Below are 25,230 nucleotides of genomic sequence, written 5' to 3' on the forward strand. Positions count from 1 at the left end.
TGCATAGTGGGCATATGCTGAGACTGGAAAATAAATAAATTTGCAGGGCTGATCAGTGCAATGATGACTAACATTTATGTGAACTTTATATTCATGATTGTAGCCAATTCCTTCAGAAATCTAAGTTTTTCTTCTTTTCTTTGCAGGATTGGGAGGAAACGTTCAGGAGGTGAGTTTAGTTCCCAGTGCAAGACAGGATACTCTGAACAATGCTATAAAACTGACTAATCTGCTTGATCAATGTGAAGACAAACTTATACAGAAATACTCAATGCCTCGGGTATGATGTGTCTGAGATTGTTGTCATGTATATGATTGAAATCTCTTTTCCAGAAAGTACCTTTGCTCTCTCCATCACATGGAAGCAGTGTAGCATGAGGGTTAGATGGCAACATTTCTAGTTTTGAAATCATAAATGTTGAGGCCCATAGGATGTACTTTTTTGGTATAGAAGAAATGGCAGAAAGCATAGAAAAAGGACTGTTAGCAACAAGGGCTTCACAAAGAGTGTCTAGGGGGAAGGTACCCTGTCTCCTGGTAACAGGGTCCCTACCATATAGGAATTGCTTGTGTGAAAGATGGTCAGATGAGTATTGTTTTTGTTAATTTGATTTTTGGTAATTATATGTGTGTGTGTGCATTGTACATGTGTGGAGGTCAGAGGGCAACTTTCAGGCATCAGTCCTCTCCTTCCATCAGGGGCTTTTTGAACTGATCTTGGGATGCCACGCTTGTGTGGATAGGGACTTAACCCCTGAGCCATTGACTGAATTTGGAGTGAGGATTTCTCCTGATCTCTGTTATGATGTCTTTAGCACCAGGCAGATCAATGTCTTCTTCTCCTTGCAGGAGTGAGTCAGTGCAGCTGTGCCTGCCCCAGGCTATGAAACCAGAGCTCAGGGCCCTGCCCATCACTGGACTCACTGAGAGGTCCAACTGCTTCCGAGGTGAGTGGCAGCACTGATGCAATGACCAGAGGTGCCCTTCAACAGTGAGATAAGCTTTGCACACATGAACATTTTACCTCCTCTGAAAGATATGCCTATGTAAACCACATGTGTAATTCTATTTATTCACAGGGTCACGTTACAAACAAAATTATTCAGGAACATTAATATTTGATCCAGGCTGAAAATGCACTAGCTGTTTTTCCTTGAGACACAATGAAAGATAAATTAATTCAGTCATCATCTAAGTCATATGAAGTATACCCAGTAGTGCAGATATTTCATTGTTTTTCCTAAACGTTTCAGCAGTTGAATTTTGAAGTACTTTACACGTCTTAGATTAAAAACATAGAGCTGTACACTTGTAATCAAAACAATACACGTGGAACCATGAGGATGGTCCATGTGTGTGAGGCTAGACTCGCTGACAAAGTGAGTCCCTGGGCAGACAAAAACACATATTAAATCTGTGTATCTAAAAGAAATGATAATAAACATGAAACAATTATAAACACAAAGACATATAATAAGCAATAAAAATAAAACCTATTGAAGGAACGCGAGGCAGTGGTAACCCTAAATATGAATTCAACCTCACAGGGCAAGAGCATCAGAAGAACAAGTAGTTAAAGGTAGACAGTGACTCCCTGGGAACCACTTCTAATGCATCCTTAGTCATTGCTAGAGTAGAAACATGATTACTGACATACAAATAAAAATACCAATATTCACTGCCTAATCTTAGAAATAACTTTGTATGGAGACCAATGAGAACCACCTATGCTGTTGACCACATTAAAGTGCAGAAATCTTCCATTTGCCCAGTGCAATGAAAAGTCACCTAAGAGAAATAACCTGAATCTCCCTTCTCTACTGCATAAAATAAAAATCTTAAATCATGATTCTACTCTGTTTCATGTGGAATTTCTTGGCATTGGAATATGTGAAACACATTTAACCCTCTAGTCTTTTCAGAAAGTGTCCAGGTATCTCTCTCACTTGAGAAATGTAAGTGACCATTTTTAAGGAAATTGTTGATTCTTCCCACAGTGAATGTTGCCTGTGAATGCGTCATCAAAGTCCCTGACAACATGGACCTATTTCATCTCATGAGAAAATTCAGCTTGAGACCTCAGCATCAGGAGACAACTGTGGAGTCTGCTGGACACACTTTTGCTGCCTGGGGATCACAGAGCTTCACCTCTGGGAAATATTACTGGGAGATGGATTTGAGAGAATCTTGGGAGTGGGCTGTAGGAGTCTGCCAGGATGAACCATTAGGAGATAGAAGGCCACAGATTGCATCTGAGGATTCATTTTTTCTTGTGTGTGTGAAGGTGGGTAATCATTACAGGCTCATCACCACCTGCCCAGGACTCCAGCACTATGTAGAGAAGCCAGTGAGCCGGGTTGGCGTGCTCCTTGACTGTGAGGGTGGATGTGTCAGCTTCCTGAATGTAGCCAAGAGTTCCCTCATATACAGTTACCCTCCTGGCACCTTCCATCACCCTGTCAGGCCTTTCTTCTCCATTGCCCATACATGACCCTAGGAGCTGTGATCCACTGTGTTAGTGTTTCTTAAGTATTTCCTTCTGTAATGCTACCTTTTTATTGCTATTAATCATTAAAATGCTATTCAACAAAAAGTGGTTGACTGTTCCTTTTGTTTTTAAATGTTTTATTATTACATATCCATTTAGATTATTACACATATACAGAATAAACTACATAGAACAATAAGAACCATGAAACAATCGGGTTTATATTAATGTGACATTCATAGTATTTTGCTATTTTTAGTTGGCATTTTTGAAGAAAACATTTTCCTATCTTGGTGACTCTAAATTTCTGAAGGTCAATCAATATCTATCATATGTCATCTTTATCAACCTAAAAGATCTACTAGACCTAAAAATGCCTCTACACCTAAGCAACCAAGTGTAATTGTGAAGCTAACCTATTGGCCTTCAATACCATCTGAGACTTGAGAAGGAATAATATTAATTACCTGAATAAATAGCAAATGCGAGGTAGCAGCCTCTATATGAAAAAAAAAATGATAGAGAAAGTTTGCTGACTTAACAGTCACACAAAAGGCTCTATAAGGTTGAAGCATCATCTTCAGCCTTCTGGTCCAATGTATCTCACTGACATTTTTGTGAGGCAGGAGTTATTGAGGACTCCCTTACCCTGTGTTGGAAAAGTCTACCCGTATCCAAGCTTGCCTATTTTTAGGCATAAGTCTGTCAGTGGTCAAAATGAGGACATTTTTCCCAGTGGCTTGGTCGACACATTTGAAGCCATCTCTGTAAAGAAGGTTCTTTGATGTTCATCATCTTTTTGAGGTAAGCTGGATGTTGCCAGGAGCTTGCCTGTCTTATTGTCAAAGAATCCATAAACAGCAAACACATCTTTAAATGCCATATTCTATAGGACTCTGATCTTTCGGAAGACCTATTTTTACCTTACCTGTCTATAGAATCATACCCTATCTGTTACACTTAGGATGTATATTCTTGTGAGATAAATAAACTAGTAATTGACATGACCATGATTGGATCAATTGGCAATTAACTTGTCTAACTAACTTATCGTAAACAGGCTGCAATAGCACTTTTAAGATAATGGCATTAAATCCTGTGTTCCACTTGGGTGGTATGGATACCTTACCTCATGTTAGCATGTGTGTGTGTGTGTGTGTATATATATATATATATATATATATATATATATATATATATATATATATATATATATATAAAGTTTAAATTTGAATTATATACCAACGTATCAAATTAAATTCATTTTGCATCAATATACAAATTTCTATACCAATGAATTAAAAATAACCTTAGTAGTACAATTAATGCTTTCAGTTGAGGATTTGAGTCAATCTCCTTTTTTCTTATTATGCCTATATATTTCTATATTCCCCCTTCTTTCTTTTCAGCCCCATCTCCAAACCTAAAAAAGAGAAATAAAGAAAAAGAGATAAATCTCTAGGTCCAACCTCATTTTCTCTCTGGATAAGACACTTAGTAACTTATACCCAACTCCCAGTTAAAAGAAACATCTATAGCCCAAGAAAGCAACTGGCATCCTCCCACACCCCCTTGAGGGAAATGGGACTTTGTTCTCTTAGGGTTTCTTCTGGCTGATTTGGGATGAATAATACCTTTGTAGGGGCCCAAACAAAACTTGGAGAAATGGTTAAACCAGCTAAGAATAGCATTTGTGGTCCAGTTTCTAAATAAAGAGAGATTCTAGGCTTAATAGAAGTCGTGTGTGTGACAGTCTGAAATGCTGGACTAATTGGGAATGGGAGCTTTCTTTGATGCTGTCTTGGGAGCTGTCTAGTTCTGATAGAGAACAGCAACTGAGGCACTTGGACCTGGATCATGAAGGATGCAGCATGTCAGTGTCAAGCATGCTGAGAGGAATGAATCTTGTCAAGTGTGATCCTGATCCAGGTTCAAAGTCCAGTTCTTTTGTTCTCAAAACATATAATGTGTCACATGCATTGTACTGTCTTACAACTATAAGTATATGAGGTATGGAGGGTGCACAAACAATTACCACTAGTTTCTGCTCTCTGCATGAGCAGTAGAAGACATCCCATGTAGTGGGATTAGTTCTTTACATCCTGACTATAGTCCCCTCCCTCATCACCTCCTGATCCCACCCTTCCTTTTCATCCCCTCTCACTCACTCCCTTAGTACATGATCTGGCTCATCGAATCTCATCTGTACTACCTGCATCCCCCTTTACCAAAGCCTGGCCAGGATGCCCAGAAAGGGGGAAGTGATCCACATGGGGAGACCTGAGCCCATGTCAGAAACAATCCCTACTCCCCATATTGTTGGACCCCCCAAGAGACTGTGTTGCCTATGAACTATCACTGAGAAAAGTGTCTAGGTCCTCTCCATGCATGGTGCTTGGTTGGTGCATCAGTTTTTGTGGTAACCGGGATGTTTTAAGTGTATATTTTATTTATTATAATTTATCACATTGACTCCCGATTGCTATCCCCTCACTCTGCCCATTGCCACCTTCCCCACCCCCTTTTCTGCTCATTCTCATGCCCTAGACCTCTGGATACAGCCCTTTATGTCACATCAGGATAATCTTCACAACCTTCCACTGTGCCCAATGAGCCTTCTTGCCATGGGGCAGCAACAAAATGGTGGGGATGCCGGGAATCAGCAGTTCATTGGCTACATCTGAGAACAGAGTCTTGGTTCACTGTATGCATTGTCCTTGACTGGTGCATCAGTGTGTGCAGACCCCCATGTGCCCCAATAGGTAGGTCTTGAAGGGCTCCCTGTGGAGCTCCTATTCCCTCCATGACCTTCCATCCCCCCACTCTTCCTTACAACTCTCAGCATTCTGCCTAGATTCCAGCTTCTATAGATCCAGTATCTGTCTGCTTTAATCCCCCACTGGGTGGAGTCTTTATGTTGGGGGTAGTATCCACTTATGAGTGAGTATATACCATGTGTGTCTTTCTGTGTCTGCATTACCTCACTTAGGGTGATCATTTCTATTTCCATCCATTTGCCTGCAAATTTCAAGATATTTTGTTTTTAATAGCTGAATAGTATTCCATTGTGTAAATGTACCTCAGTTTCTTTCCGCTTCTTCAGTGGAGGGACACATAGGTTGTTTCCAGATTCTGTCTATTGCAACACAGCAGCTATGAACATAGCTGAGCAAATGTCCTTGTTGTATGGTGCAGCATCTTTTGGGTTTATGCCCAGGAGTGGTATGGCACAGTCTTGAAGTAGAATTTTTCCCAATTATTGCTATAGCTAGGACTTTATGATCTATATTGAAGAGCAGCAGAGAGAGAGAGTGGACAGCCTTGTTGTGTCCCTGATTTCAGTGGAATTGATTTTAGTTTCTTTCCTTTTAGTTTGACATTGGCTGTAGGCTTGCTCTGTATTGCCTTTACTATGTAAGTATGTGCCTTGTATCCCCAATCTCTCTAAGACGTTTAACATGAAAGGGTGTTGGATTTTGTCAAATGCAATTTCAGCATCTAAAGAGATGATCATGTGTGTTTTTTTTTTAACCTTCAGCTTGTTTGTAGGGTTGATTACATTGATGGAGTTCTGTATATTGAATGACTCCTGCATGTCTAGGATGCATTCTACTTGGTCATGTTGGATGAGATTTTTGATATGTTCTTGGATTCAGTTTGCCAGTATTGTATTGAGTATTTTTATATCTATGTTCATAAGGGAAATTGGTCTGAAATTCTCCTTTTTTGTGTCTTTGTGTGGCTTAGGTATTAAGGTGACTGTGGCTTCAAGAATGTGTTTGGTTGTGATCCTTCTGTTTCTATTCTGTGCAATAGTTTGAGCAGTGTTGGTATTAGTTCTTCTTTGAAGGTCTGCTAGAATTCTACTCTGAATTCATCTTGCCTCGGGCTCTTTTTGGGAGACTTTTGATGACTACCTCTATTGCCTTAGGGGATATAGGACTATTTATTTTGTTTGCCTGATCTTGATTCAACTTTGGTAAGTGGAATTTATCAGGAAAATTTTTCATAACATTTAGATTTTCAAATTTTGTGGCTGATAGGCATTTGACGTAAGACCTAATGATTCTTTGGTATCTGTTGTTATGTCTCTCTTTTCATTCCTGACTTTGTTAATTTGAGTACTCTTCCTTTGCCTTTGAGGTAGTTTGGCTAAGCACTTGTCTATCATGTTGATTTTTATCAAAGAACCAGCTCCTCATTTCATTGATTCTTTGAATTGTGTTCTTTGTTTCTACTTTATTGATTTCAGCCCTGAGTTTGATTGTTTTCCTGCCATCTACTTCTCTTGGGTGTGTCTGTTGCTTTTTTTCTATGGTTTTCAGTTGTTCCATTAAGGTCTTTGTATGCCATATGCCCAATTCTTTCTGTAGGCACTTAGTGCTATGAACTTTCCTCTTAGCACTGCTTTCATTGTGTTCCAAAGGTTTGTATATGTTGTGCCTTCATTTTTATGTAATTCTTGAAAGTCTTTAATTTCTTTCTTTATTTCATCACTGACTCAGATGTCACTGAGTAAAACACTGTTTAGTTTACTTTTTCATGTTTTTATAGGATTTTAAATAATTCTATTGTAGTTAGTGTTCAGATTTAGACCTTGGTGTTCTGATAGAAGGCAGGGGATTATATCAATTTTTTGTATCTCTTGAGGCTTGCTTTGTGACTGGTTATGTGGTCGATTTTGGAGAAGATTCTGTGTGTTGCATAGAAGAAATTATACTCTTTTGTGTTTGGATGAAAAGTTTGGTGGCTGTCTGTTGGGTCCCTTTGATTCATGACCTTGGTTTATTTCTCTATTTAGTTTCTGCCTGGAAGTTCTGTCCATTGGGGACAGTGATGTATTAAGTCCTCCACTAGTATTGTGTTGGGATCAATGTGTGATTTAAGCTTTAAAAGTGTTTCCTTTATGAAGGTGGGTGCTACAGTGTTTGTAGCATAGATATTCAGGATTGTAATGTCCTCTTGGTGCATTTTTCCTTTAATGAGAATGAAATGTTCTTCTCCATCTTTCTTGATCAATTTTAATTGAAAGCCTACTTTATCGGATACTACAGTGGCTATTCTGCCTTGCTTCCTGGGTCCATTTGCTCAGAAAATATCTTTCTAACCCTTTACTCTCAGGTCATGTCTATCTTTGTTGCTGAGGTATGTTTTGTGAATGCAGCAGAATGTTGGATCTTGTTTCTGCATTCATTTTGTTAGTCTGTGTCTTTTTGCTGAAAAGTTGAGGCCACTGATGTTTAGATATATTAGTGAACATTGAAGGTTGGGTCCTTTTATTGTGGAGTAGGAGATGATTGTGTGTGACAGTGCCAATTTTGGTTTTAGCTATTGTTTAAAATGGGATTTGTTATGGAATATATTGTTTTCTCCATCTGTGGTGATTGAAAGTTTTGCTGGATATAGTAGTGTGGTTTAACATCTATGGTCTCTTATTGTCTGGATGAGTTGAGCCCAAGCCCTTCTAGCTTTCATGATCTCTGTTGAGAAGTCAGCAGTAATTTTGATGGGCCTGCCTTTATATGTTACTCAGCCTTTTGATTGCTGCACTTAATATCTTTTCTTTGTTCTGATGATTGGTATTTTATTATGTGCCAGGAGGAATTTCTTTTCTGGCCTACCCTATTTGGTGTTCTGTAGGCCTTTTGTATGTTTCTTTAGGTTTTAGAAATATTCTTCTATGATTTTCTTGAAAATGTTTTCTGGTCCTTGCAAACTACCATCTTCCTCTTCTTCTGCTGCTATACTACTGAGGTTATGCCTACTCATGGTCTCCTTTATTTCTTGGATGCTTTGCATCATGAAATTTTCTGTTTTAATATTTTCTTTGAGAGATGTATCCATTTCTTTTTTTAAATTCTTGGACAGATCTGTCCATTTCCTCTTTATAATTCTCAAATAACTGTATAAACATAGCTTTAAGGTCATTTTCCTGAGATTCAGCTGCATTGGAGTAACACTTGCTTTCTGTGCTTTCTGGTGGAGCCATGTTGTCCTGGTTATTGTTTGTTTTCTTCTTCTTTCCCTTAGGCATCTGCTGAGGGGCCTTGGGATTTCTAAGATAGCAGTCACAGGGGTGAGTACCTATGGAAGGCAGGTGCTTCATTTACTGGAGTGGCAGATATTGTACTTCTGGAGCGAGATTCGCCTAAGTTCTGTCACCTATGATCTGTGATTTATTAGGGTTCCTCTGACTACTTGCTCTCCTTCATGGAATCAGCTGGAGTAGACCAGCGGCTCGGAGGCCAAAATGTTGTGTTGTTTTCACCCTGTTGATCCTTTTTTTTCAAAGTGGGACTACCCACTCTAGTACTCAGAAGAGTGCAGAGTGAGTAGAGTTTGTGATTTCCAGTCCCAGGGGAAGTCTAGTCATGTTGGAGATGGTATGAGTGTCTGCTTCTTCTTATCCTCCCCAATTTTTCAGTCTGAGAGGCCCCACAGCCTCTTCTGTCACAGGTACTTGTGGGCGTCCCACTGTCTCTTCCCCAGGGGTTTGCACTCCCTCCAGCACTTGGAGGAGTGTAGGGTGCTCTTGTTTTCTGGTTCCTAGACCACTCAGGTGGGGGAGGTTGTGCATCTGGGATGGTTTGTGGGAGGAGGCTTTTTCTGAACCTTCCCAATTTTCAGTCTGAGAGGTCTCCAATACTGTGTTTTGGATGTGCAGCTCACCTGTTTGGCAGTTCTGTGCAGTACCACTGCCACTGATACACAACCCTTGTTCCTTGTTTCCTTTCCTTCTGTGGTCCTCACAGGCTGCTCAGAAAAAAATTTTATCAGTAGATTTTTGTCTTATTTGTGTTTTGTTTATTAGTTTTTGTATACATGTCAGAATTGCTTATTAGGCCGAAGGCTCTAGTTTGTGCTAACGCTGTTTTTTTTTTTTTTTTTTTTTTTTTTTTTTTATTGTTAGGGTTTAATAAAAGCCACTGAATGACCACTTGAACATCAGTCTCAGATTTATGGAAGGCTGTTTGAATGCAAGAATGGACTGGTTAGGGCCATGCTCTGAAATTGGCAATCAGACCATGGCATTGGTGTGACTCTAAGGCAGGGTTTGTTGGGCTGGAGAGATGGCTCAGAGGTTGAGAGCACTGACTGCTCTTCAAGAGGTCCAGAGCTCCATTCCCAGTAACCACATGGTGGCTCACAACCACCTATGACATGATCTGATGCCCTATTCAGTCATGCACATTCAGAAGACATTCAGGCAGAATACTGTAGCAATAATAACTAAATCTTTTAAAGAAGAAAAACTGTAACTAGGCAGGAATCAAGGGGGATGTCATCATTACATCATTTTGATCAGCTAAACATAAGAAAATTAATTTTTTTCCTTGGCATAATGTACCCAGGTGGCTAGACAAAGTATTTTAAGCTGATTGGCTAAGATATAGGCTTGGGGATATTTCTGTTCCCCACTGTTTGGGTAAAAGGAACGTAGCAGAGTATCATAGTTTTTGTTTAAATAGAATATAGATCATTAATTTAAGCAGAATGTTCAACAAGTATTGAATTGTAAGTAAAAAGCTATCAAGCTCCCAGCAAGTAAAGTAATTTTGCCTTCTGATCACAATTGAGACTTGGAGACTAAATGGTTTCTGATATGCTAAGAGTCATAGCTAGTGCTAGCAGAGGAGGCACATTTATGCTAGGAAATGCATAAGTCTCAACAGAAGGGCTCTAGAATTTAAGCAGGTTAAAACAAAGTCTTCTCAGGACCCTCAGTGGGGTCTAGCACCATAAGTATATCATATAGCCTTGGGATTCTATCTTAATGGTGTCGAGCACAAATCTGTATGGTGCTGGACAATTTTAATTTAATTTAACACAGATGTTTTGGCTTTTTGAAACAGTGTGTGTGTGTGTGTGTGTGTGTGTGTGTGTGTGTGTGTGTGTAGCTGTGCCTGTCCTAGAACTAGCTCTGTAGACCAATATGGCCTCTAGTTCACAGAAATGTACCTACCTATACCTCCAGAATGCTGGGAGTATGGGTTCCAAATGCACCACCAGGTCACTGTTTGTTATAGATATTGAAAGGACAATTTTCAGATTTATATTAAAAGAAAGAAAGCTAAAATAATCCTGAATAATAAAGGAACTGCTGCAGATATCAGTACCCCTGTGTTCCAATGGTACTCCAGAACCATAGAACTAGACACACTTTGGTATGAGCATAGATACAGACACACTGATTGACATAATCAAATTGAAGGTCCACATTTAAATTATTATACCTGTGGACCCCCAAGTTTTCAATGTAAAAAAAGCAAAAAATACATACAAAAACAGAAGACAGCATCTTCAACACATTTCCTAGTCACAATGGATGGCTGCATGTGTAAGACTCAAAATACATCCATGTTTATTGTACTGTATAGAAGTCAGTCTAAATGAATCAAAGACCTCTGCCAGGTACCTTGAATGAGATAGAAGAGAATGTGTACAATTCTCTTGAACTCATTGGGACAAAAAATGACCTAATGAAACTGGAATGCTTCTGTTTGGCAAAGGAAAACTTCACTGAGCAAAGAGGCAAATACATAAAGAACTCAAAAGAAGCTGGGTGGCAGTGGCACATGGGAGGCAGAACCGCATACAGAGTGAGTTCCATGATAGCAAGGGCTACACAACAACAACAACAACAAAACAAACAACAAACAAACAAAAACAAAAACAAAAAAGGACTCAAAGGAATGGAAATCTTGTTTGTTTGTTGTTTTTGTTTTTGCCCAGAAAGGGTTTTCTGTGTACCCTTGACTGTTCTGGATTTGCTTTGTAGACTAGGCTGGCCTCAAGCTCACAATGATTCCTCTAACAACCTGGGCCCAGTTCTGGGAATAAAGGCCTGCTCCCACCACACAGAGGCCTAATTAGTCAAGTGTTGGTGCAGTTAAAACTACAGGTGTAGCTGGGCAGTAGAGGTGCATGCCTTTAATCATAACACTTGCCAGGCAGAGACAGGCTGATCTCTAGGAGTTCAGGTCAGCCCAGTCAAGGGTCATGGACTGTCAAGGGTACACAGAAAAACTCTGTCACAAAAATACCAAAACCAACCAAACAAACAAATGAACAATAACAACAACAAGAACAACAAAAAAAACCCCAGGTTTAAACCGAGAATATCAAAGGAGGAGACACACCAACCCTCCACTACAGGAAGCCTTCTCTCCATACCCACCTTCTATAATCCTCAGCTCACCCATGAGGAAGTTCAGGGAGCTCTGCACTAAGATTAGCTCACAGCCCAATTGTTTGCTTAAAAGAACCAAATCATCTAGTGTTTTGCTCTAGAATTCTCCAAAGGAGATTCTATTTTTTTTTTAGATGCTTTAAATTTTTTATTATTTATGGAATTTATTTCTGTCTCTTTTGAGACATTAGTTGATTTCTGTAGAGTATAATGAAATTATTAAATAACACACAATATTGATTCATTTACAATAAAATACAGTAGTTTTGACATATTCATGGAATTGTATACCCATCAAAGTTCTAGATATATGGTAACTAATATCTACTGAAAATTATGCAGATCTTTTATATTTTCCAATTTGGTGGCATATAGGTTTTTTTTTTATTAATTTATTCTTGTTACATCTCAATGTTTATCCCATCCCTTGTATCCTCCCATTCCTCCCCCCCATTTTCCAATTATTCCCCTCCCCTATGACTGTTCCTGAGGGGGATTACCTCCCCTATATATTCTCATAGGGTATCAAGTCTCTTCTTGGCTACCTGCTGTCCTTCCTCTGAGTGCCACCAGGTCTCCCCCTCCAGAGGACATGGTCAAATGTGAGGCACCATAGTACGTGAGAAAGTCGTATCACACTCTCCACTCAACTGTGGAGAATATTCTGACCATTGGCTAGATCTGGGTAGGGGTTTAAAGTTTACCTCCTGTATTGTCCTTGGCTGATGCCTTAGTTTGAGCAGGACCCCTGGGCCCAAATCTGCCTATCATATTGTTCTACTTGTAGATTTCTAGGACCCTCTGTATCCTTTTTATTTTGCCATTCCCCCATGCTTCTCTCATCTAGAGTCCCAATAAGATGTCCTCCCCTCTGTCCCAGTTTCCTGGTAAGTGAAGGTTTTGGTGGGACATGCCCCTTGGGCTAGTATGCAGATATAAGTGAGTATATACCATTTGACTCTTTCTGCTTCTGGGTTAACTCACTCATTATGATCATTTCTAGCTCAATCCATTTATCCACAAATTTTGGGAATTCCTTGTTTTTAATAGCTGAATAGTATTCCATAGTGTATATGTACCACAGTTTCTTTATCCATTTTTCTACTGAGGGACACTTAGGCTGTTTCCATGATCTGGCTATTATGAATAAGGCTGCTATGAACATGGTTGAGCAAATGTTCTTGTTGTGTGCTGGAGCATCTTCTGAGTACATTCCAAGGAGTGGAATAGCTGGGTCTTGAGGAAGCCCTATTCCCAGTTTTCTGAGATAGCACCAGATAGACTTCCAAAGTGCCTGTACTAGTTTGCATTCCCACCAGCAATGAAGGAATGTTCTTTTTCTAGATCCTTGCCAGCATATGGTGCCACTTGAATTTTTGATCTTAGCCATTCCTATGGGTGTAAGAGGGAATCTCAGAGATGTTTTGATTTGCATTTCTCTGACGACTAAGGAGGTTGAGCATTTCTTTAAGTGTTTCTCGGCCATTTGATATTCCTCTGCTGAGAATTCTGTTTAGTTCTGAGCCCCATTTCTCAATTGAGTTATTTGGTTTGGTGGTGTTTAATTTCTTGAGTTCTTTAAATATTTTGGATATTAGAGCTACAGAGAAAAACCTTGTCTTTCAAATCTAAAAAAATAAAAAAGGAAAGCAAAGAGGAAAGAATTATGACCAAGCATATGCCTTTAATCCCACCACTCAAAAGGAAGATCAGGCAGATCTCTGTGACTTTGAGGCCAGCTCAATCTACAAAGCAATTTCCAGGGTAGCCAGGGCCATGAAGAAGAACACTGTATCAAACACACACACACACACACACACACACAATGAAGAGTGGGGAGAGAGAGAGAGAGAGAGAGAGAGAGAGAGAGAGAGAGAGAGAGAGAGAGAGAGAGAGAGAGAGAGAGAGAGAGAGAGAGAGAGAGAGAGAGATCACAGAACAGAGATGCCTTTAAATCCAGCACTGGGAGGCAGGGGCAGGCTGATCCCAGAGTTAAGTCCACCGTGGTTTGTAAAGGGTATTCCAGGACAGGCAGAGCTTCATTGTTTGTCCAGGATAACAAAGAAACCCTGTTTCCAAAGAAACACACAAGACCAAAAGCAAGCTACAAACAAAAATTTTGTGTCAGAAGTTTAATGAATTTTGCACTGAATCTATAGATTGCTTTTGGTAAAATGGCCAACTTCACAATATTAATTCAACCAATCCATGAGCATGGGAGGTCGTCCACCTTTCATATATTTCTCAGTTTCTTAAAGTTTGTATCATGCAAGTCTTTCACATGTTCACTGAGAGTTATTCCAAGATATTCTATATTATTTGAGGCTATTGTGAAAGGTATTGAGTCCCTGATATCTTTTTCAGTCAAACTGTGTTTGTATATAGGAATGCAGCTACATTTCATTTAATTTTATATCTGTCAACTTTGCTGGAGGTGATAATCAGCTATAGGAGTTCCCTGGTGAAACTTTTGTGGTCACTTATCTATCATATCATCTGCAAATAAAAATACTTCGACGTCTTCCCTTTTTTGTTTGTTTTTTTAATTTTTATTTGTTCATTTTACATCTGGATTGTAGCCCTCCCTTTCATCTCCTCCTGGCCCCAACCTCCCCTTTTCATCCCCCCATCCCCATGCAGTCACAATATCCTCAGAAAGGGGGAGCCCTCCTCCCCTACCATCTGACCCTATCCTATCAAGTCTCATCTGGACTGCCTGCACCCTCTTCCTCTGTGGCCTGGCAAGGCCTCCCAGCCAGGGGAAGTGATCAAGGAGTGGGCACCAGAGTCCATGTCAGTAGTATATGGAAGAAGCGTGGATACAGTGGGCAACCTGTCTCTGTCCTCACGTTAGTGGAAATGCTTTGAGATTCTCTCCATTTAGGATGATGTTGGCTGTGGGCCTGCTGTAAAGCACTTTCATTATGTTGTGGTGTGTCTCCTATATCCCTAGTCTCTTCAGGAATTCTATCACGGAGTGCTGGATTTCGTTAAAGGCCTTTTCTCCATCTCCTGAGATGGTCATATGTTTTTCCTCTTACTTTTTTTTAATGATAGATTACATTTATTACTTTTCCTGTACTCAACCATCTAGGTATCTCTTGAAGGAAGCCTACTTGATCACCGTAGATGATCTTTTTGATGTGTACTGGGATTCAGTTTGCAAGTATTTATTAAACATTTTGCAACTATATTCCCAGGAAAAACTGGTCTGTCATTCTCTTTATTTCTTAAGTCTTTATGTGGTTTTAGGTATTAGGTTAACTGTGACATGGTAAAAAACCAATTGTGCAAAGTTCCATCTTTTTTTACTTTATGGGACAATCTCAAGGTATGGGCATTTCTTAAAAGTTATGGTAGAATTTTGTGCTAAGAACATCTGAGCCCTGGCTTTTGGGGGGTGGGTAAGAGGAGAGTTTTAATTACTGATTCTATTTCATTAGGAGTTATAGTTTTATTTAAATTATTTGTCTGACCTTGATTTAACTTTAGTAGGTGGTAGATATCAAGGACATTATCCCATTTCTCTGATTTTTTAATTACGTGAAATGCAGGCCTTTTATGCTCTTTGGATTCCCTTGGTGCCTTTTGTTGTGCCTCCTCTTTGTCCCGAGTTTAGTTCAATGGAATCTTCTCTCCTTTTTAGGTAATTTGGCTAAGGGTTTGCCAATCACACCAATTTTTGTATGAATTTGAAAAACATGTCCTTTAAAGATCTAAAAAATTGTGGCCTGGTGGTGAATTGGTAATCATCTAGTGCCAGCCCTCAGGAGGCAGAAGCAGGCAGATCTCTTTGACTTTGAGGACAGCCTGGACTACAGAGCAAGTTCCAGGAAGTCAAGGCTACAGAGTGAAGCAATGTTTTGAAAAACCTAAAAAGAAAAGAAAGAAATTCTTTCTGGTGGTGGAGGCAAAGCCATTAATCCCAAACTGAGGAGGCTGGGGCATGGGAACCCTGTGAGTTGCATGCCACCATGAGATACAGAAAGAAATCAAGTCTGGAAAAAACAACAAGCAAAAACAAAGGGGAAAAGAGATATAAAACAAACAAACAAAAACATAGACTAGTGGCCAAGCAGTGATGGCATAGGCCTTTAATCCCAGCACTCAGAAGGTAGATAGGGCAGATATCTGGGAGTTAGATGCCAACCATGTCTACAGGTCAAGTTCAAAGAGAGCCAAGACTACAGAAAAAAATCCAAAATAAAGAAAAGAAAAGAAAGAGTTGGGCATGGTGGTATTTGTTAATAACCCCTGCACTCCAGTAGCAGAGGCAGACAGTTCTATGTGAGTTCAAGGCCAGCTTGGACTATGAACCAAGTACAGGACACCCAAAGCTACACAAAGAAAACTTGTCTCAAAAAAGAAAAACAAAAGATGGAAGGAAGGATGAAAGAAACCAAGGGAAGAAAAAAAGGATATCTTTAATTGCAACATTGGGAAGCATATACAAGTCGCCTGTGAGCTCCAGGACAGCCTGGTCTACAAAGTAAGTTCCAAGACAGCCGGAGCTATATAAAGAAACCTTGCCTAGAAACAGTTGGAACAAAATATAGTCAACCATCTTTTATATTTAATAGCATTTTAATATTTATTAGCAATAAAAGAGGTAACAGTACAGAAATACTAATATAGTGGATTACAGCTTCCTAGGATCATGTATGGCTAATGCACAAGAAAGGCCGGACCCGGTAACGGAAGGTGCCAGGAGGGTAACTGTATATGAGGGAACTCTTGGCTACATTCAGGAAGCTGACACATCCACCCTCACAGTCAAGGAGCACGCCAACCCGGCTCACTGGCTTCTCTACATAGTGACGGAGTCCTGGGCAGGTGGTGAGGAGCCTGTAGTGATTATCCACTTTCATACACATAAGGAGAAATGCACTCTTAGATTCAATCTGCTGGTTTCTGTTCTTTAACCAGTCATCCGTACAGACCCCTAGAGTCCACTCCCTAGATTCTGTCAAATCGATCTCCCAGTAATATTTCCCAGAGGTGAAACTTTGTGCTGCCCAGGAAACATAATAGTATTGAGCAGATTCCGCAGCTGTCTCCTGATGCCGAGGTCTAAAGCCAAATCCACTTATGATCTCAGATAAGTACTTCTTGTAATGGAGTGTAATCACATATTTAAAGAAGATATTCACTGTGGGAAAAGGAAACGTTTTTGTTAAAACAACAATTTGCATCTCTCCGGTAGGAGGTGGGCCTAGAAACTTTCTGGATTAAAAAAACAAAAACAAAAACAAAACAAAAAATAAAAAACAAAACCAGAAGGCTAAGACTAGAAGGATAAATGTGGCTTAAATAAACCAAAATCAAGAAGTCCTAAAATCCCCCCACATGGCCCCCAAAAAAGCAGATTGGGGGCTTGATGGCTTGATGAGACATTTGTTTCTTAGTGTTTCTGAATGCTATAGTGGAGGGAGCCTTGGCCTACGTCTGTCAGGTGACTTTTAATTACATCTTGAAAATGCATCGTGTGCATTGCAGCAAGGCCCAGAGCACAGGCTGTCCTTGTGGGCCTCCATACAAAGTTATTCCTAACATATGAATAGCCATTGCTTTCATATTGGTGGTATGATTTACATGTAATTAATCATATCTATACTAAAGGGAAAGCTAAACATGCTTTACAAGTGGTTCCCTGGTTGTAATTGTCTGCATCTAATCCCCAGCTCCTCTTCCAGCCTTTCTCTGTGAGGTTATAATTCAAATTTGATCTAATGGCAATTCAGACACTGCCTCATGTCCTCTCTATGTGTTTATTTTTATTGATCGATTGTTATCTCTGGAAGTAAAGTTTATTTTAATTTTTTAAATTTTACTTTATTCAGATTACATCCTGATTGTTATCCCCTCACTTGTATCTTCCTGTTCCCCCACATCCTCTTTTTCCTTATTCCCCTCCCCAAGAACTCTGACAGAAGGGGACCTCCACCGCACCATATGAAGACAGCCTATCATGTCTCATCCAGATAGGCTGCTTCTCCTTCCTCTGTATGCAGCCTAGCCTCCCGAAAAAGGAAAGTGATTAAATTGGGGGTACCAGAGTTCATGTCAGAGGCAGTCCCCACTCCCTCCATAACCACAGAGCATGAGCTGTCCATTAGCTAAATTCCTTATGTCTCCATGAACAAATAATACTATATTATAAGCCTGGAATCATATGCAACATTATATATATATATATATTTGGATGAGGTAAAATACTTGTGTGTACAAAGAATATCACACTGTTGAAGGGCACCTCTAGTCGTTGAATCAGTGCTGACACTCACCTCGGAAGCAGTTGGACCTTTCAGTGAGTCCAGTGATGGGCAAGGCCTTGAGCTCTGGTTTTATACGCTGGGGCAGGCACAGCTGCACCGACTCACTCCTGCAAGGAGAAGAAGACATTGATCTGCCTGGTGCTAAAGACATCATCACAGGGATCAAGAACAATCCTTACTCCAAGTCCAGTCAATGGCTCAGGGGTTAAGTCCCTATTGACACAAGCCTGAGTTCAATCTCTGGAACCCATGCTGGAAAGAAAAGACTAACTCCTGAAAGGAGTACTCTGACCTCCACACCTGTGCAATCACACACCTGCATGCATGCAGGCACATGATTATAACAAATCAAATTAATAAGACTAGACACTCATTTAAACATTTTTAAAGATTTATTTATTTATTTAATGTATACTCCATCTGCATCTCGAGCCTGAATGCCAGAAGAGAGTATTGAATCCCATTATAGATGGTGGTAAGCCACCATGTGGTTGCAGGGAATTGAACTCAAGACCTCTGAAAGAACAGATAGGGCACTTAACCACTGAGCCATCTCTCCAGCTCATCTAAACATTTTCAGCAACAAGAATTTTCAAATTCTTAGTGACCCTCATGATTAGAAGACAGGATAATTTCTTCCTAGATGCTCTTCCTGAAACCTTTCCTGTTACCAACCCCATTGTCAGTGCTATCTGCTCTTTTCTTCTCACTGCCAAGAAAACACAGCCCATGGACCTCAATGTTTTGAGTTTCAAAACTAGAAATTTTAGCTCCATCATTAATGGGGAGAGAGTAAAATGCCTTCTGAAAAAAAAGACAGAAGTTGTAGCCATGAACAATTGCAAACACACCATATACAAACAATGTATATGTAGTACACCTGACTTTTGTTAAGGTGGCTTGTTCAGTTTTGCAGCAAAGGTCATGGTAAACTGGCTTGCATTGATGACTAAACTCACCTTCTGAACATGGCATCCAAATCCTGCAAAGAAAACAAGAAAGGCTTAGATTTCTGGAGAAATGGGCTACATAATGTTCGTTTATAAGGTTCAGTTACTTTCCATAAAGAGGATTGCCATTGCCTGAGGTTCATCTTATGCCCAAGGTTCTACCAACTTCCCAAGGAGGCCTATTAGGCCACGGGAGCTTTAGCCTCAATCCCATGACTCTACCCATCTTCCAAGTCATGCCTGCCAGGGCCCCAGGAATATCGGGTTCCAGCCTTCAGCCCAAAGTCCTTCCTGCCTTCCCAAGGAGGGATTCCTGGCCCCGGAAACATCCAGACTCCAGCCCATAGCCCTACCTGTCTTCCAGCCCAAGGAGTCCTGTGAACACCAGAAACACCCAGCCAACACCAGGCACAATTACACGGTTAAAGGTCAAGGTAAGCACACAACCAACAAGAGCCATTGCAATATGTCACATCTGATATCATAGTGACCCTGATGACCAGGAGATGGGATAGTTTCGTCCTAGATGCTCTTTCTGAAGCCTTTCCTGACACCAACCACATTGTCAGTGCTATCTAATCCTTTCTTCTCACTACCAAGAAAATGCAGTCCATGGACCTCAATGCAGCACATCCAAAACCCAGCTGTCCTACTATAGCAATCCCTGAACCTCCTAACACAGGTGAAACACAAGAAAATGACCTGATGTCTATTCTTATGAAGATGAGAGAGGCCTTAAAGAAAGACAACATAATACAATCAAACAGATAAAGGCTTTGAAGAGAAAACAAAATCCTTAAATAAATACAGGAAAATACACTCAAAAAAGGAAAGGAAATGAATAAAATGGTTCAAGACCTTAAAATGAAAATAGGAAATATAAAGAAAACACAAACTGAGGGAATCCTGGACACAGAAAACTTAGGGTAGAGAACAGGAACTACAGATGCAAGCATCAGAAAAAAATACAAGAGATAAAAGAGGGAATCTCAGGTGAAGAAATCTATGTATCAGTCAAGGAAAATGTTAAACCTAAAAATTTCCTGACACAAACCATACAAGAAGTCAGGTACAGTATGAGAGGATGAAACATAAGTATAATAGAAATAGAGGAAATGATTCCCAGCTACAAGGATTGAAAAATATTTTCATCAAAAATCACAGAAGAAAATGTCCCCAACCTAAAGGAAGAGTTGCCTACAAACATACAAGAAACTTACAGAACACCAAATAGATTGGACCAGAAAGGAAAAACAAATCCTCCCACCACATAATGATCAAAACACTCACATTCAGCTAAATGCCAGTCATCATCACACTGATCCACACTACCAACTTATTTTGATGTCTCAGGATAATGCCAACCAAGAAGAATCACAGAACACAATTCTTGATGAAATCAACCTGTGAGAGTGATATCTGGGAAGGACATGGGTAGAGACTATACATTGTGTAACTGGTGTAGAATCCCCAGCTGTCTGAAGTGGGGGAATTTCCTTGATCTTGTCTACAAAGCATAGGAATACTGTAATTAATGGCACTTCAAAACTGTCACCTCACCCTTACATAGTGCCTCATGTTTTCAATTCAAAAATGTGAGGCTTAGGCCTCAGGATTACTGTGAGTTGGTGGCCATCAACGACAACAGAAGATCATATATCAAGACTCTCCCAGAGAGCTCACAAGAGCACAGCTGTCAAACAGAAGAAGTTAAGCAATATACTATTTTAAAACTGTGCAAAATATCCTGGTAGACAGAAAATGGAGTGCTTGGTAAGAGGAAGTCACTTAGCTTGGGCTTCCAAAGAAACAAGCTACAAGAGCAAAAAGTGACAAGATATTCAGTGAAGAAACTACTGACACAATTTCAACAAGATAGTTAAGGTTATTACAGAATTTTAGTTTCTCCGGGTTATACTTTTAAAAGAAATCTTGCTGGAAAAATTACAGTGAATGGAGACAGCTATCTTTGATGTGACAGATGGATGTCAGAGAACATAGCCTTCCCATGATGCCCACCTGGAGCAGCAGCACATATGGCTGCTGAGACATCCTCATCAGCTCCTGATACATCTCGATCAGCTGATTCCTCTTTTGGACCATCATGGCTTCACTTTTCCTGAGTTCCTCTAAAACAGTTTGCCCTTCGTGGTTCACACACTCTAGATGCTGCCTTTCTTCCTCATAGAGGTGTGGGTGCACTTTCCTGTACTTTGTCCTGATCATCTCTTTCTGCAGAGTCACATAGTCCTAAAAAAAAAAAAAAAAAGGGACATTCTAGAGCTATTTACAGAGTATTTTATCCTCTTCACTGATTTGTCTATATTTAAATTTGACCAGTGCATCTTATCACTCTGCTGCACACACTGATTTATTGTGCCCACTTTTCAGAATTGTAAATTCTTTGAATTCATTTATTTCTTCTTTATCAATAGAATGGGCAAACAGTCCCAATATTTCACACAAGCATTTTCATCTATAAAATGAGATCCTAAGTTACTTAAAGAAAGGGTGTTGATTGATTGACAATTCACATGTTTATTGTAATCTGGAACTCTGCATGCATTAGTTAAACATCATGGTGCACTTATAGAGGTGAATGCAGTGTGTGCACTGTCAGCAGTTCACTCAGTAGCCTCAAACTTCTCTGACACATGTTCAGGGCATCCTTCTGCAGACAGGATTGTATTTTACACTAAAACCTTGAAGGGAACAGAAAATGTTTTCTTACCATCATGTCCCATGCCTTAGACTCAAATGGCAAATGACCGAGTTTACAAAATATCTGCCTCAAGCTGCTTTAAGCTTCAGTTTCATACTCACCATCCACCGAGACGTCATTCTCTTCTCTGCCTCTAGATTCTCCTGATTTTCTTGGGTCTTCTCCCATAAAGATGCCATCTTCTTTAGAAGTCTCTCCTGTCATAAAAGTAAGTATCCACTTTAGTAAATGAATAGTACTGATCGACTGACTCTTGGGAAAGAAAGACATTAATTTAGAGAGAGTAGAAGGATCACAGTCTTCTATGTGAAACAGTAAAATTACAAACAGCAACATAACACTTTGCTCAACAAAAGTGATTAATAGGCTTGGCTGATGTCTCGGCAATTTGCATCTGATTGGGAGTCCTAGATGATCCTCCCTAGCTAATATCAATGTATTTGTTTTCCAAATTTAGTGTCCACTCAGACACAGTTTTTAAGATTTATTTATTTATTGCATGCAGTGTTTGGCCTGCACACCCGAAGAGGGCACCAGATCTTGCCATAGATGGTTGTGGGCCTCCATGTGGTTACGAGAATTGAACTCAGTTCTTCTAAAGAGCAGAAAGTGCTCTTAATTGCAGAGACATCTCTCCAGCCTCACAGACAGTTTTAAAGACTATTTTCATTTCCACTGAATTAAGCATAATGAAGCATACATCTATTATGGGTTTCTCCCAAGCAAGGTTTACATTTATCGTCACCCTTTCTGTATTAGCTATGAAAAGATATGAATTTACTATTTTGTTTATACTGACATGAGCATACTGATTCAGGAATACATTATGGGTTTTGAAAACAATGTTTACATTTATCATCACCCTTCCTCCATTAGGTATTTTAAAATTCCACCATTCAGGACACAATGGCTTCCCCATACTGAGGATAGGCATCTTCCTGTGCTCAGCTAAGCTCCTGCTCTCCACTTTTCATGTTCTCTCAGAAACATCACTTATCATTTGCCCCTCAGCAGCTGCTTCAATAGGACAGTGTCTGTGACCCATGTGCTCCTGGGAGTCAGAGCACAACTGACAGTGGGGGATCCAGTTCTCCTCACAGAAGATCCTCTTTGTCTCCTTGTGGGTCACACACCTGTGCTCCTCAGAGCTCAGGTACTTCATGAGGCTGTGTTGTCTGGCCATGGACACCAGCCTCTTCAGAAGAATGTTGGTTCTAAAGTTCTTCTGCAGGAATAGATGCCTACACATGGGGCAGGGAACAGGGAGCTGCTTGTCTTCCCAGGAAAGACAGAGGCAGGCCCGACAGAAGCTGTGGCCACAGCTGATGGTGACTGGATCTGTAAGGCTGGCCAGGCAGATGAGGCAGGTGAGCTCTTCCTGGAAGGCTTGTGAGATGTCTGACTCCATTTTTCCTAGGAAAGACATCAAAATAACTACCATTTGACCCCAGAGAAGCAAGAGACTGCAGAAAATCTGATTCAAAGTATAGTTGAGTTCTGTCTATGGAAATACAGCCTTGATTTTGTATGGCCAAGAGAAAACTAAGCATAGGATTGTGGGTGTGTATGTTTCCTGTTACACTTTTCATGATGGAAACAGAGATTGATCTCATGGCCTTCTGTGTCCTCCTATACATATACATATATGCATGTATGTAGATAAACACATGAACATGTGTATGTACATGAGGGCACAGTTTCTCTCTCTCTCTCTCTCTCTCTCTCTCTCTCTCTCTCTCTCTCACACACACACACACACACACACACATACACAAAACCATCCACACGTTGGAGTGCTAAAAGTCCTGCAGTTTGGCAGGTTGACCTGTCTCTACAGACATATGTAAGTAAAACCCTCCTTGGTTTTCTGTCTAAGAAAACACTCCTCACCTTCACAGCTACTCTACAAAATGCATGGGTTTTATCTGATTTTAGCTTTAGATACTCAGAATCCACTGTCTCACCACTGACACTGGGAGGCATTATCATTTCTTTTCTCTCTGTTACACAAACACTGAGAAAAATAAGAATCTATGTGGATCCTAATCCAAGGGTTTGGCCATCACTGTGGGGAAGAAATGTGGCAGCAGCTCTAGACAGCTGCTCTCCTGTGCCCAAATACAGAAGTAGGAAGCAAGGAAAGTCTGTGCTCAGCTCCTCTTTCCCTTCTCTTTCAGCTTGAGGCCTCAGCCCATGAATGTGGCCATGATCTCAGCAGCAGTCAGGGAGCATCTTGCCCCTGCAGAGAATCCAGCCCAAGTCAATTTCACAGACATGCCCAATCATTTCCATGTCAGCCCTAAGTCCCTTCAGGTTAAATCTTAGAAAATGTTTTGTGGAAACCTGTTTGCTTCCCAAAGACACAACTCCTGCCCGAGTTCATGGGAGGAAGCCTAGATACACAAGTGAAGCTGTCATGATTATTTGAGACTCTGCTATCTACACAACAGGGGCCCACTTTCTAGCTCTTTTAGCTCATTATGTTTTTCAACAGGGTTTGTCTGTGTAGCCTTGGCTGTTCTCTACTCATTTTGTAGACCAGGTTGGTTCAAACTCACAGAGATCTGCCTGCCTCTGCCTCCTGAGTGCTGGGATTAAAGCATGTGCCACCACTGCACTGGTCTCTTTTATGTTTCACATGAGGAACTAACCTTGGGTTTTTTCTTTTTTCTTTTTTATTAATTTGTTCTTGTTACATCTCAATGGTTATCCCATCCCTTGTATCCTCCCATTCTTCCCTCCCTCCCATATTCCCATTATTCCCTTCCTCTATGAGTGTTCCTGAAGGGGATTACCTCCCCCTGTATATGCTCATAGGGTATCAAGCCTCTTCTTGGTAACCTGCTGTCCTTCCTCTGAGTGTCACCAGGTCTCCCCCTCCACGGGACATGGTCAAATGTGAGGCACCAGAGTATGTGAGAAAATCATATCCCACTCTCCACTCAACTGTGAAGAATGTTCTGACAATTGGCTAGATCTGGGTAGGGGTTTAAAGTTTACCGCCTGTATTGTCCTTGGCTGGTGCCTTAGTTTGTGCGGAACTCCTGGGCCCAAATCTGCCTATCATAATGTTCTACTTGTAGGTTTCTAGGACCCTCTGGATCCTTCTACTTTGCTATTCTCCTATGCTTCTCTCATTTAGAGTCCCAAAAGGATGTCCTCCCTTCTGTCCCAGTTTCCTGGTAAGTGAAGGCTTTGGTGGGACATGCCCCTTGGGCTAGTATGCAGATATAAGTGAGTACATACCATTTGAATCTTTCTGCTTCTGGGTTAACTCACTCATTATGATCATTTCTAGTTCAATCCATTTATCCACAAATTTCGGGAATTCCTTGGAAAAACAAAAAACTCAGAATAGCTAAAACAATCTTGTACAATCTCCGGAGAAATCTCCATACCTGATCTCTAACCTTGGTTTGATTAAGCTAAATGTCTTTCAAATATCTTAAGCTTCTTGGTTTGAAAACAAAGGAGTTGAATTGCTTTAGCTAAACATCCTCTCTACCTCAAAAACAATACTAATGGTCCCTGTCAAAATTTTGTTTAGCAAAGTCACTGGGACTCCAGTGCATCCTCCATTTTTTATCCTTAATTTCATTTTCTTT

At 40.3% G+C, this 25,230-nt stretch overlaps 1 protein-coding gene across 1 annotated transcript; it reads right to left on the minus strand.

Moving 5' to 3' along the window:
- Positions 1–16,333: 16,333 nt before the first annotated feature.
- Positions 16,334–21,804, minus strand: LOC127183872 (tripartite motif-containing protein 43C-like). Its single transcript, XM_051139972.1, has 5 exons — positions 21,727–21,804; positions 20,923–21,153; positions 18,913–18,935; positions 17,963–18,060; positions 16,334–16,827 (listed from the first exon to the last, which is right to left on the minus strand). Exons 1-5 carry the CDS (start codon positions 21,802–21,804, stop codon positions 16,334–16,336), a joined length of 924 nt encoding a protein of 307 aa, XP_050995929.1.
- Between the last annotated feature and the right edge of the window lie 3,426 nt (positions 21,805–25,230).

Source organism: Acomys russatus, chromosome 32 (genome assembly GCF_903995435.1).
Source record: "Acomys russatus chromosome 32, mAcoRus1.1, whole genome shotgun sequence".
Lineage (NCBI taxonomy): Eukaryota > Metazoa > Chordata > Mammalia > Rodentia > Muridae > Acomys > Acomys russatus.

Coding starts and splice junctions, on each gene's coding strand:
- LOC127183872 (XM_051139972.1), bottom strand. CDS start 21,804: ATGGCATCTTTATGGGAGAAGACCCAAGAAAATCAGGAGAATCTAGAG. Junction 18,061..18,912: donor TTGGATGCCATGTTCAGAAG/GTGAGTTTAGTC, acceptor TTCTCCTTGCAG/GAGTGAGTCGGTGCAGCTGT. Junction 16,828..17,962: donor AAGGTCCAACTGCTTCCGAG/GTGAGTGTCAGC, acceptor CTTTTCCCACAG/TGAATATCTTCTTTAAATAT.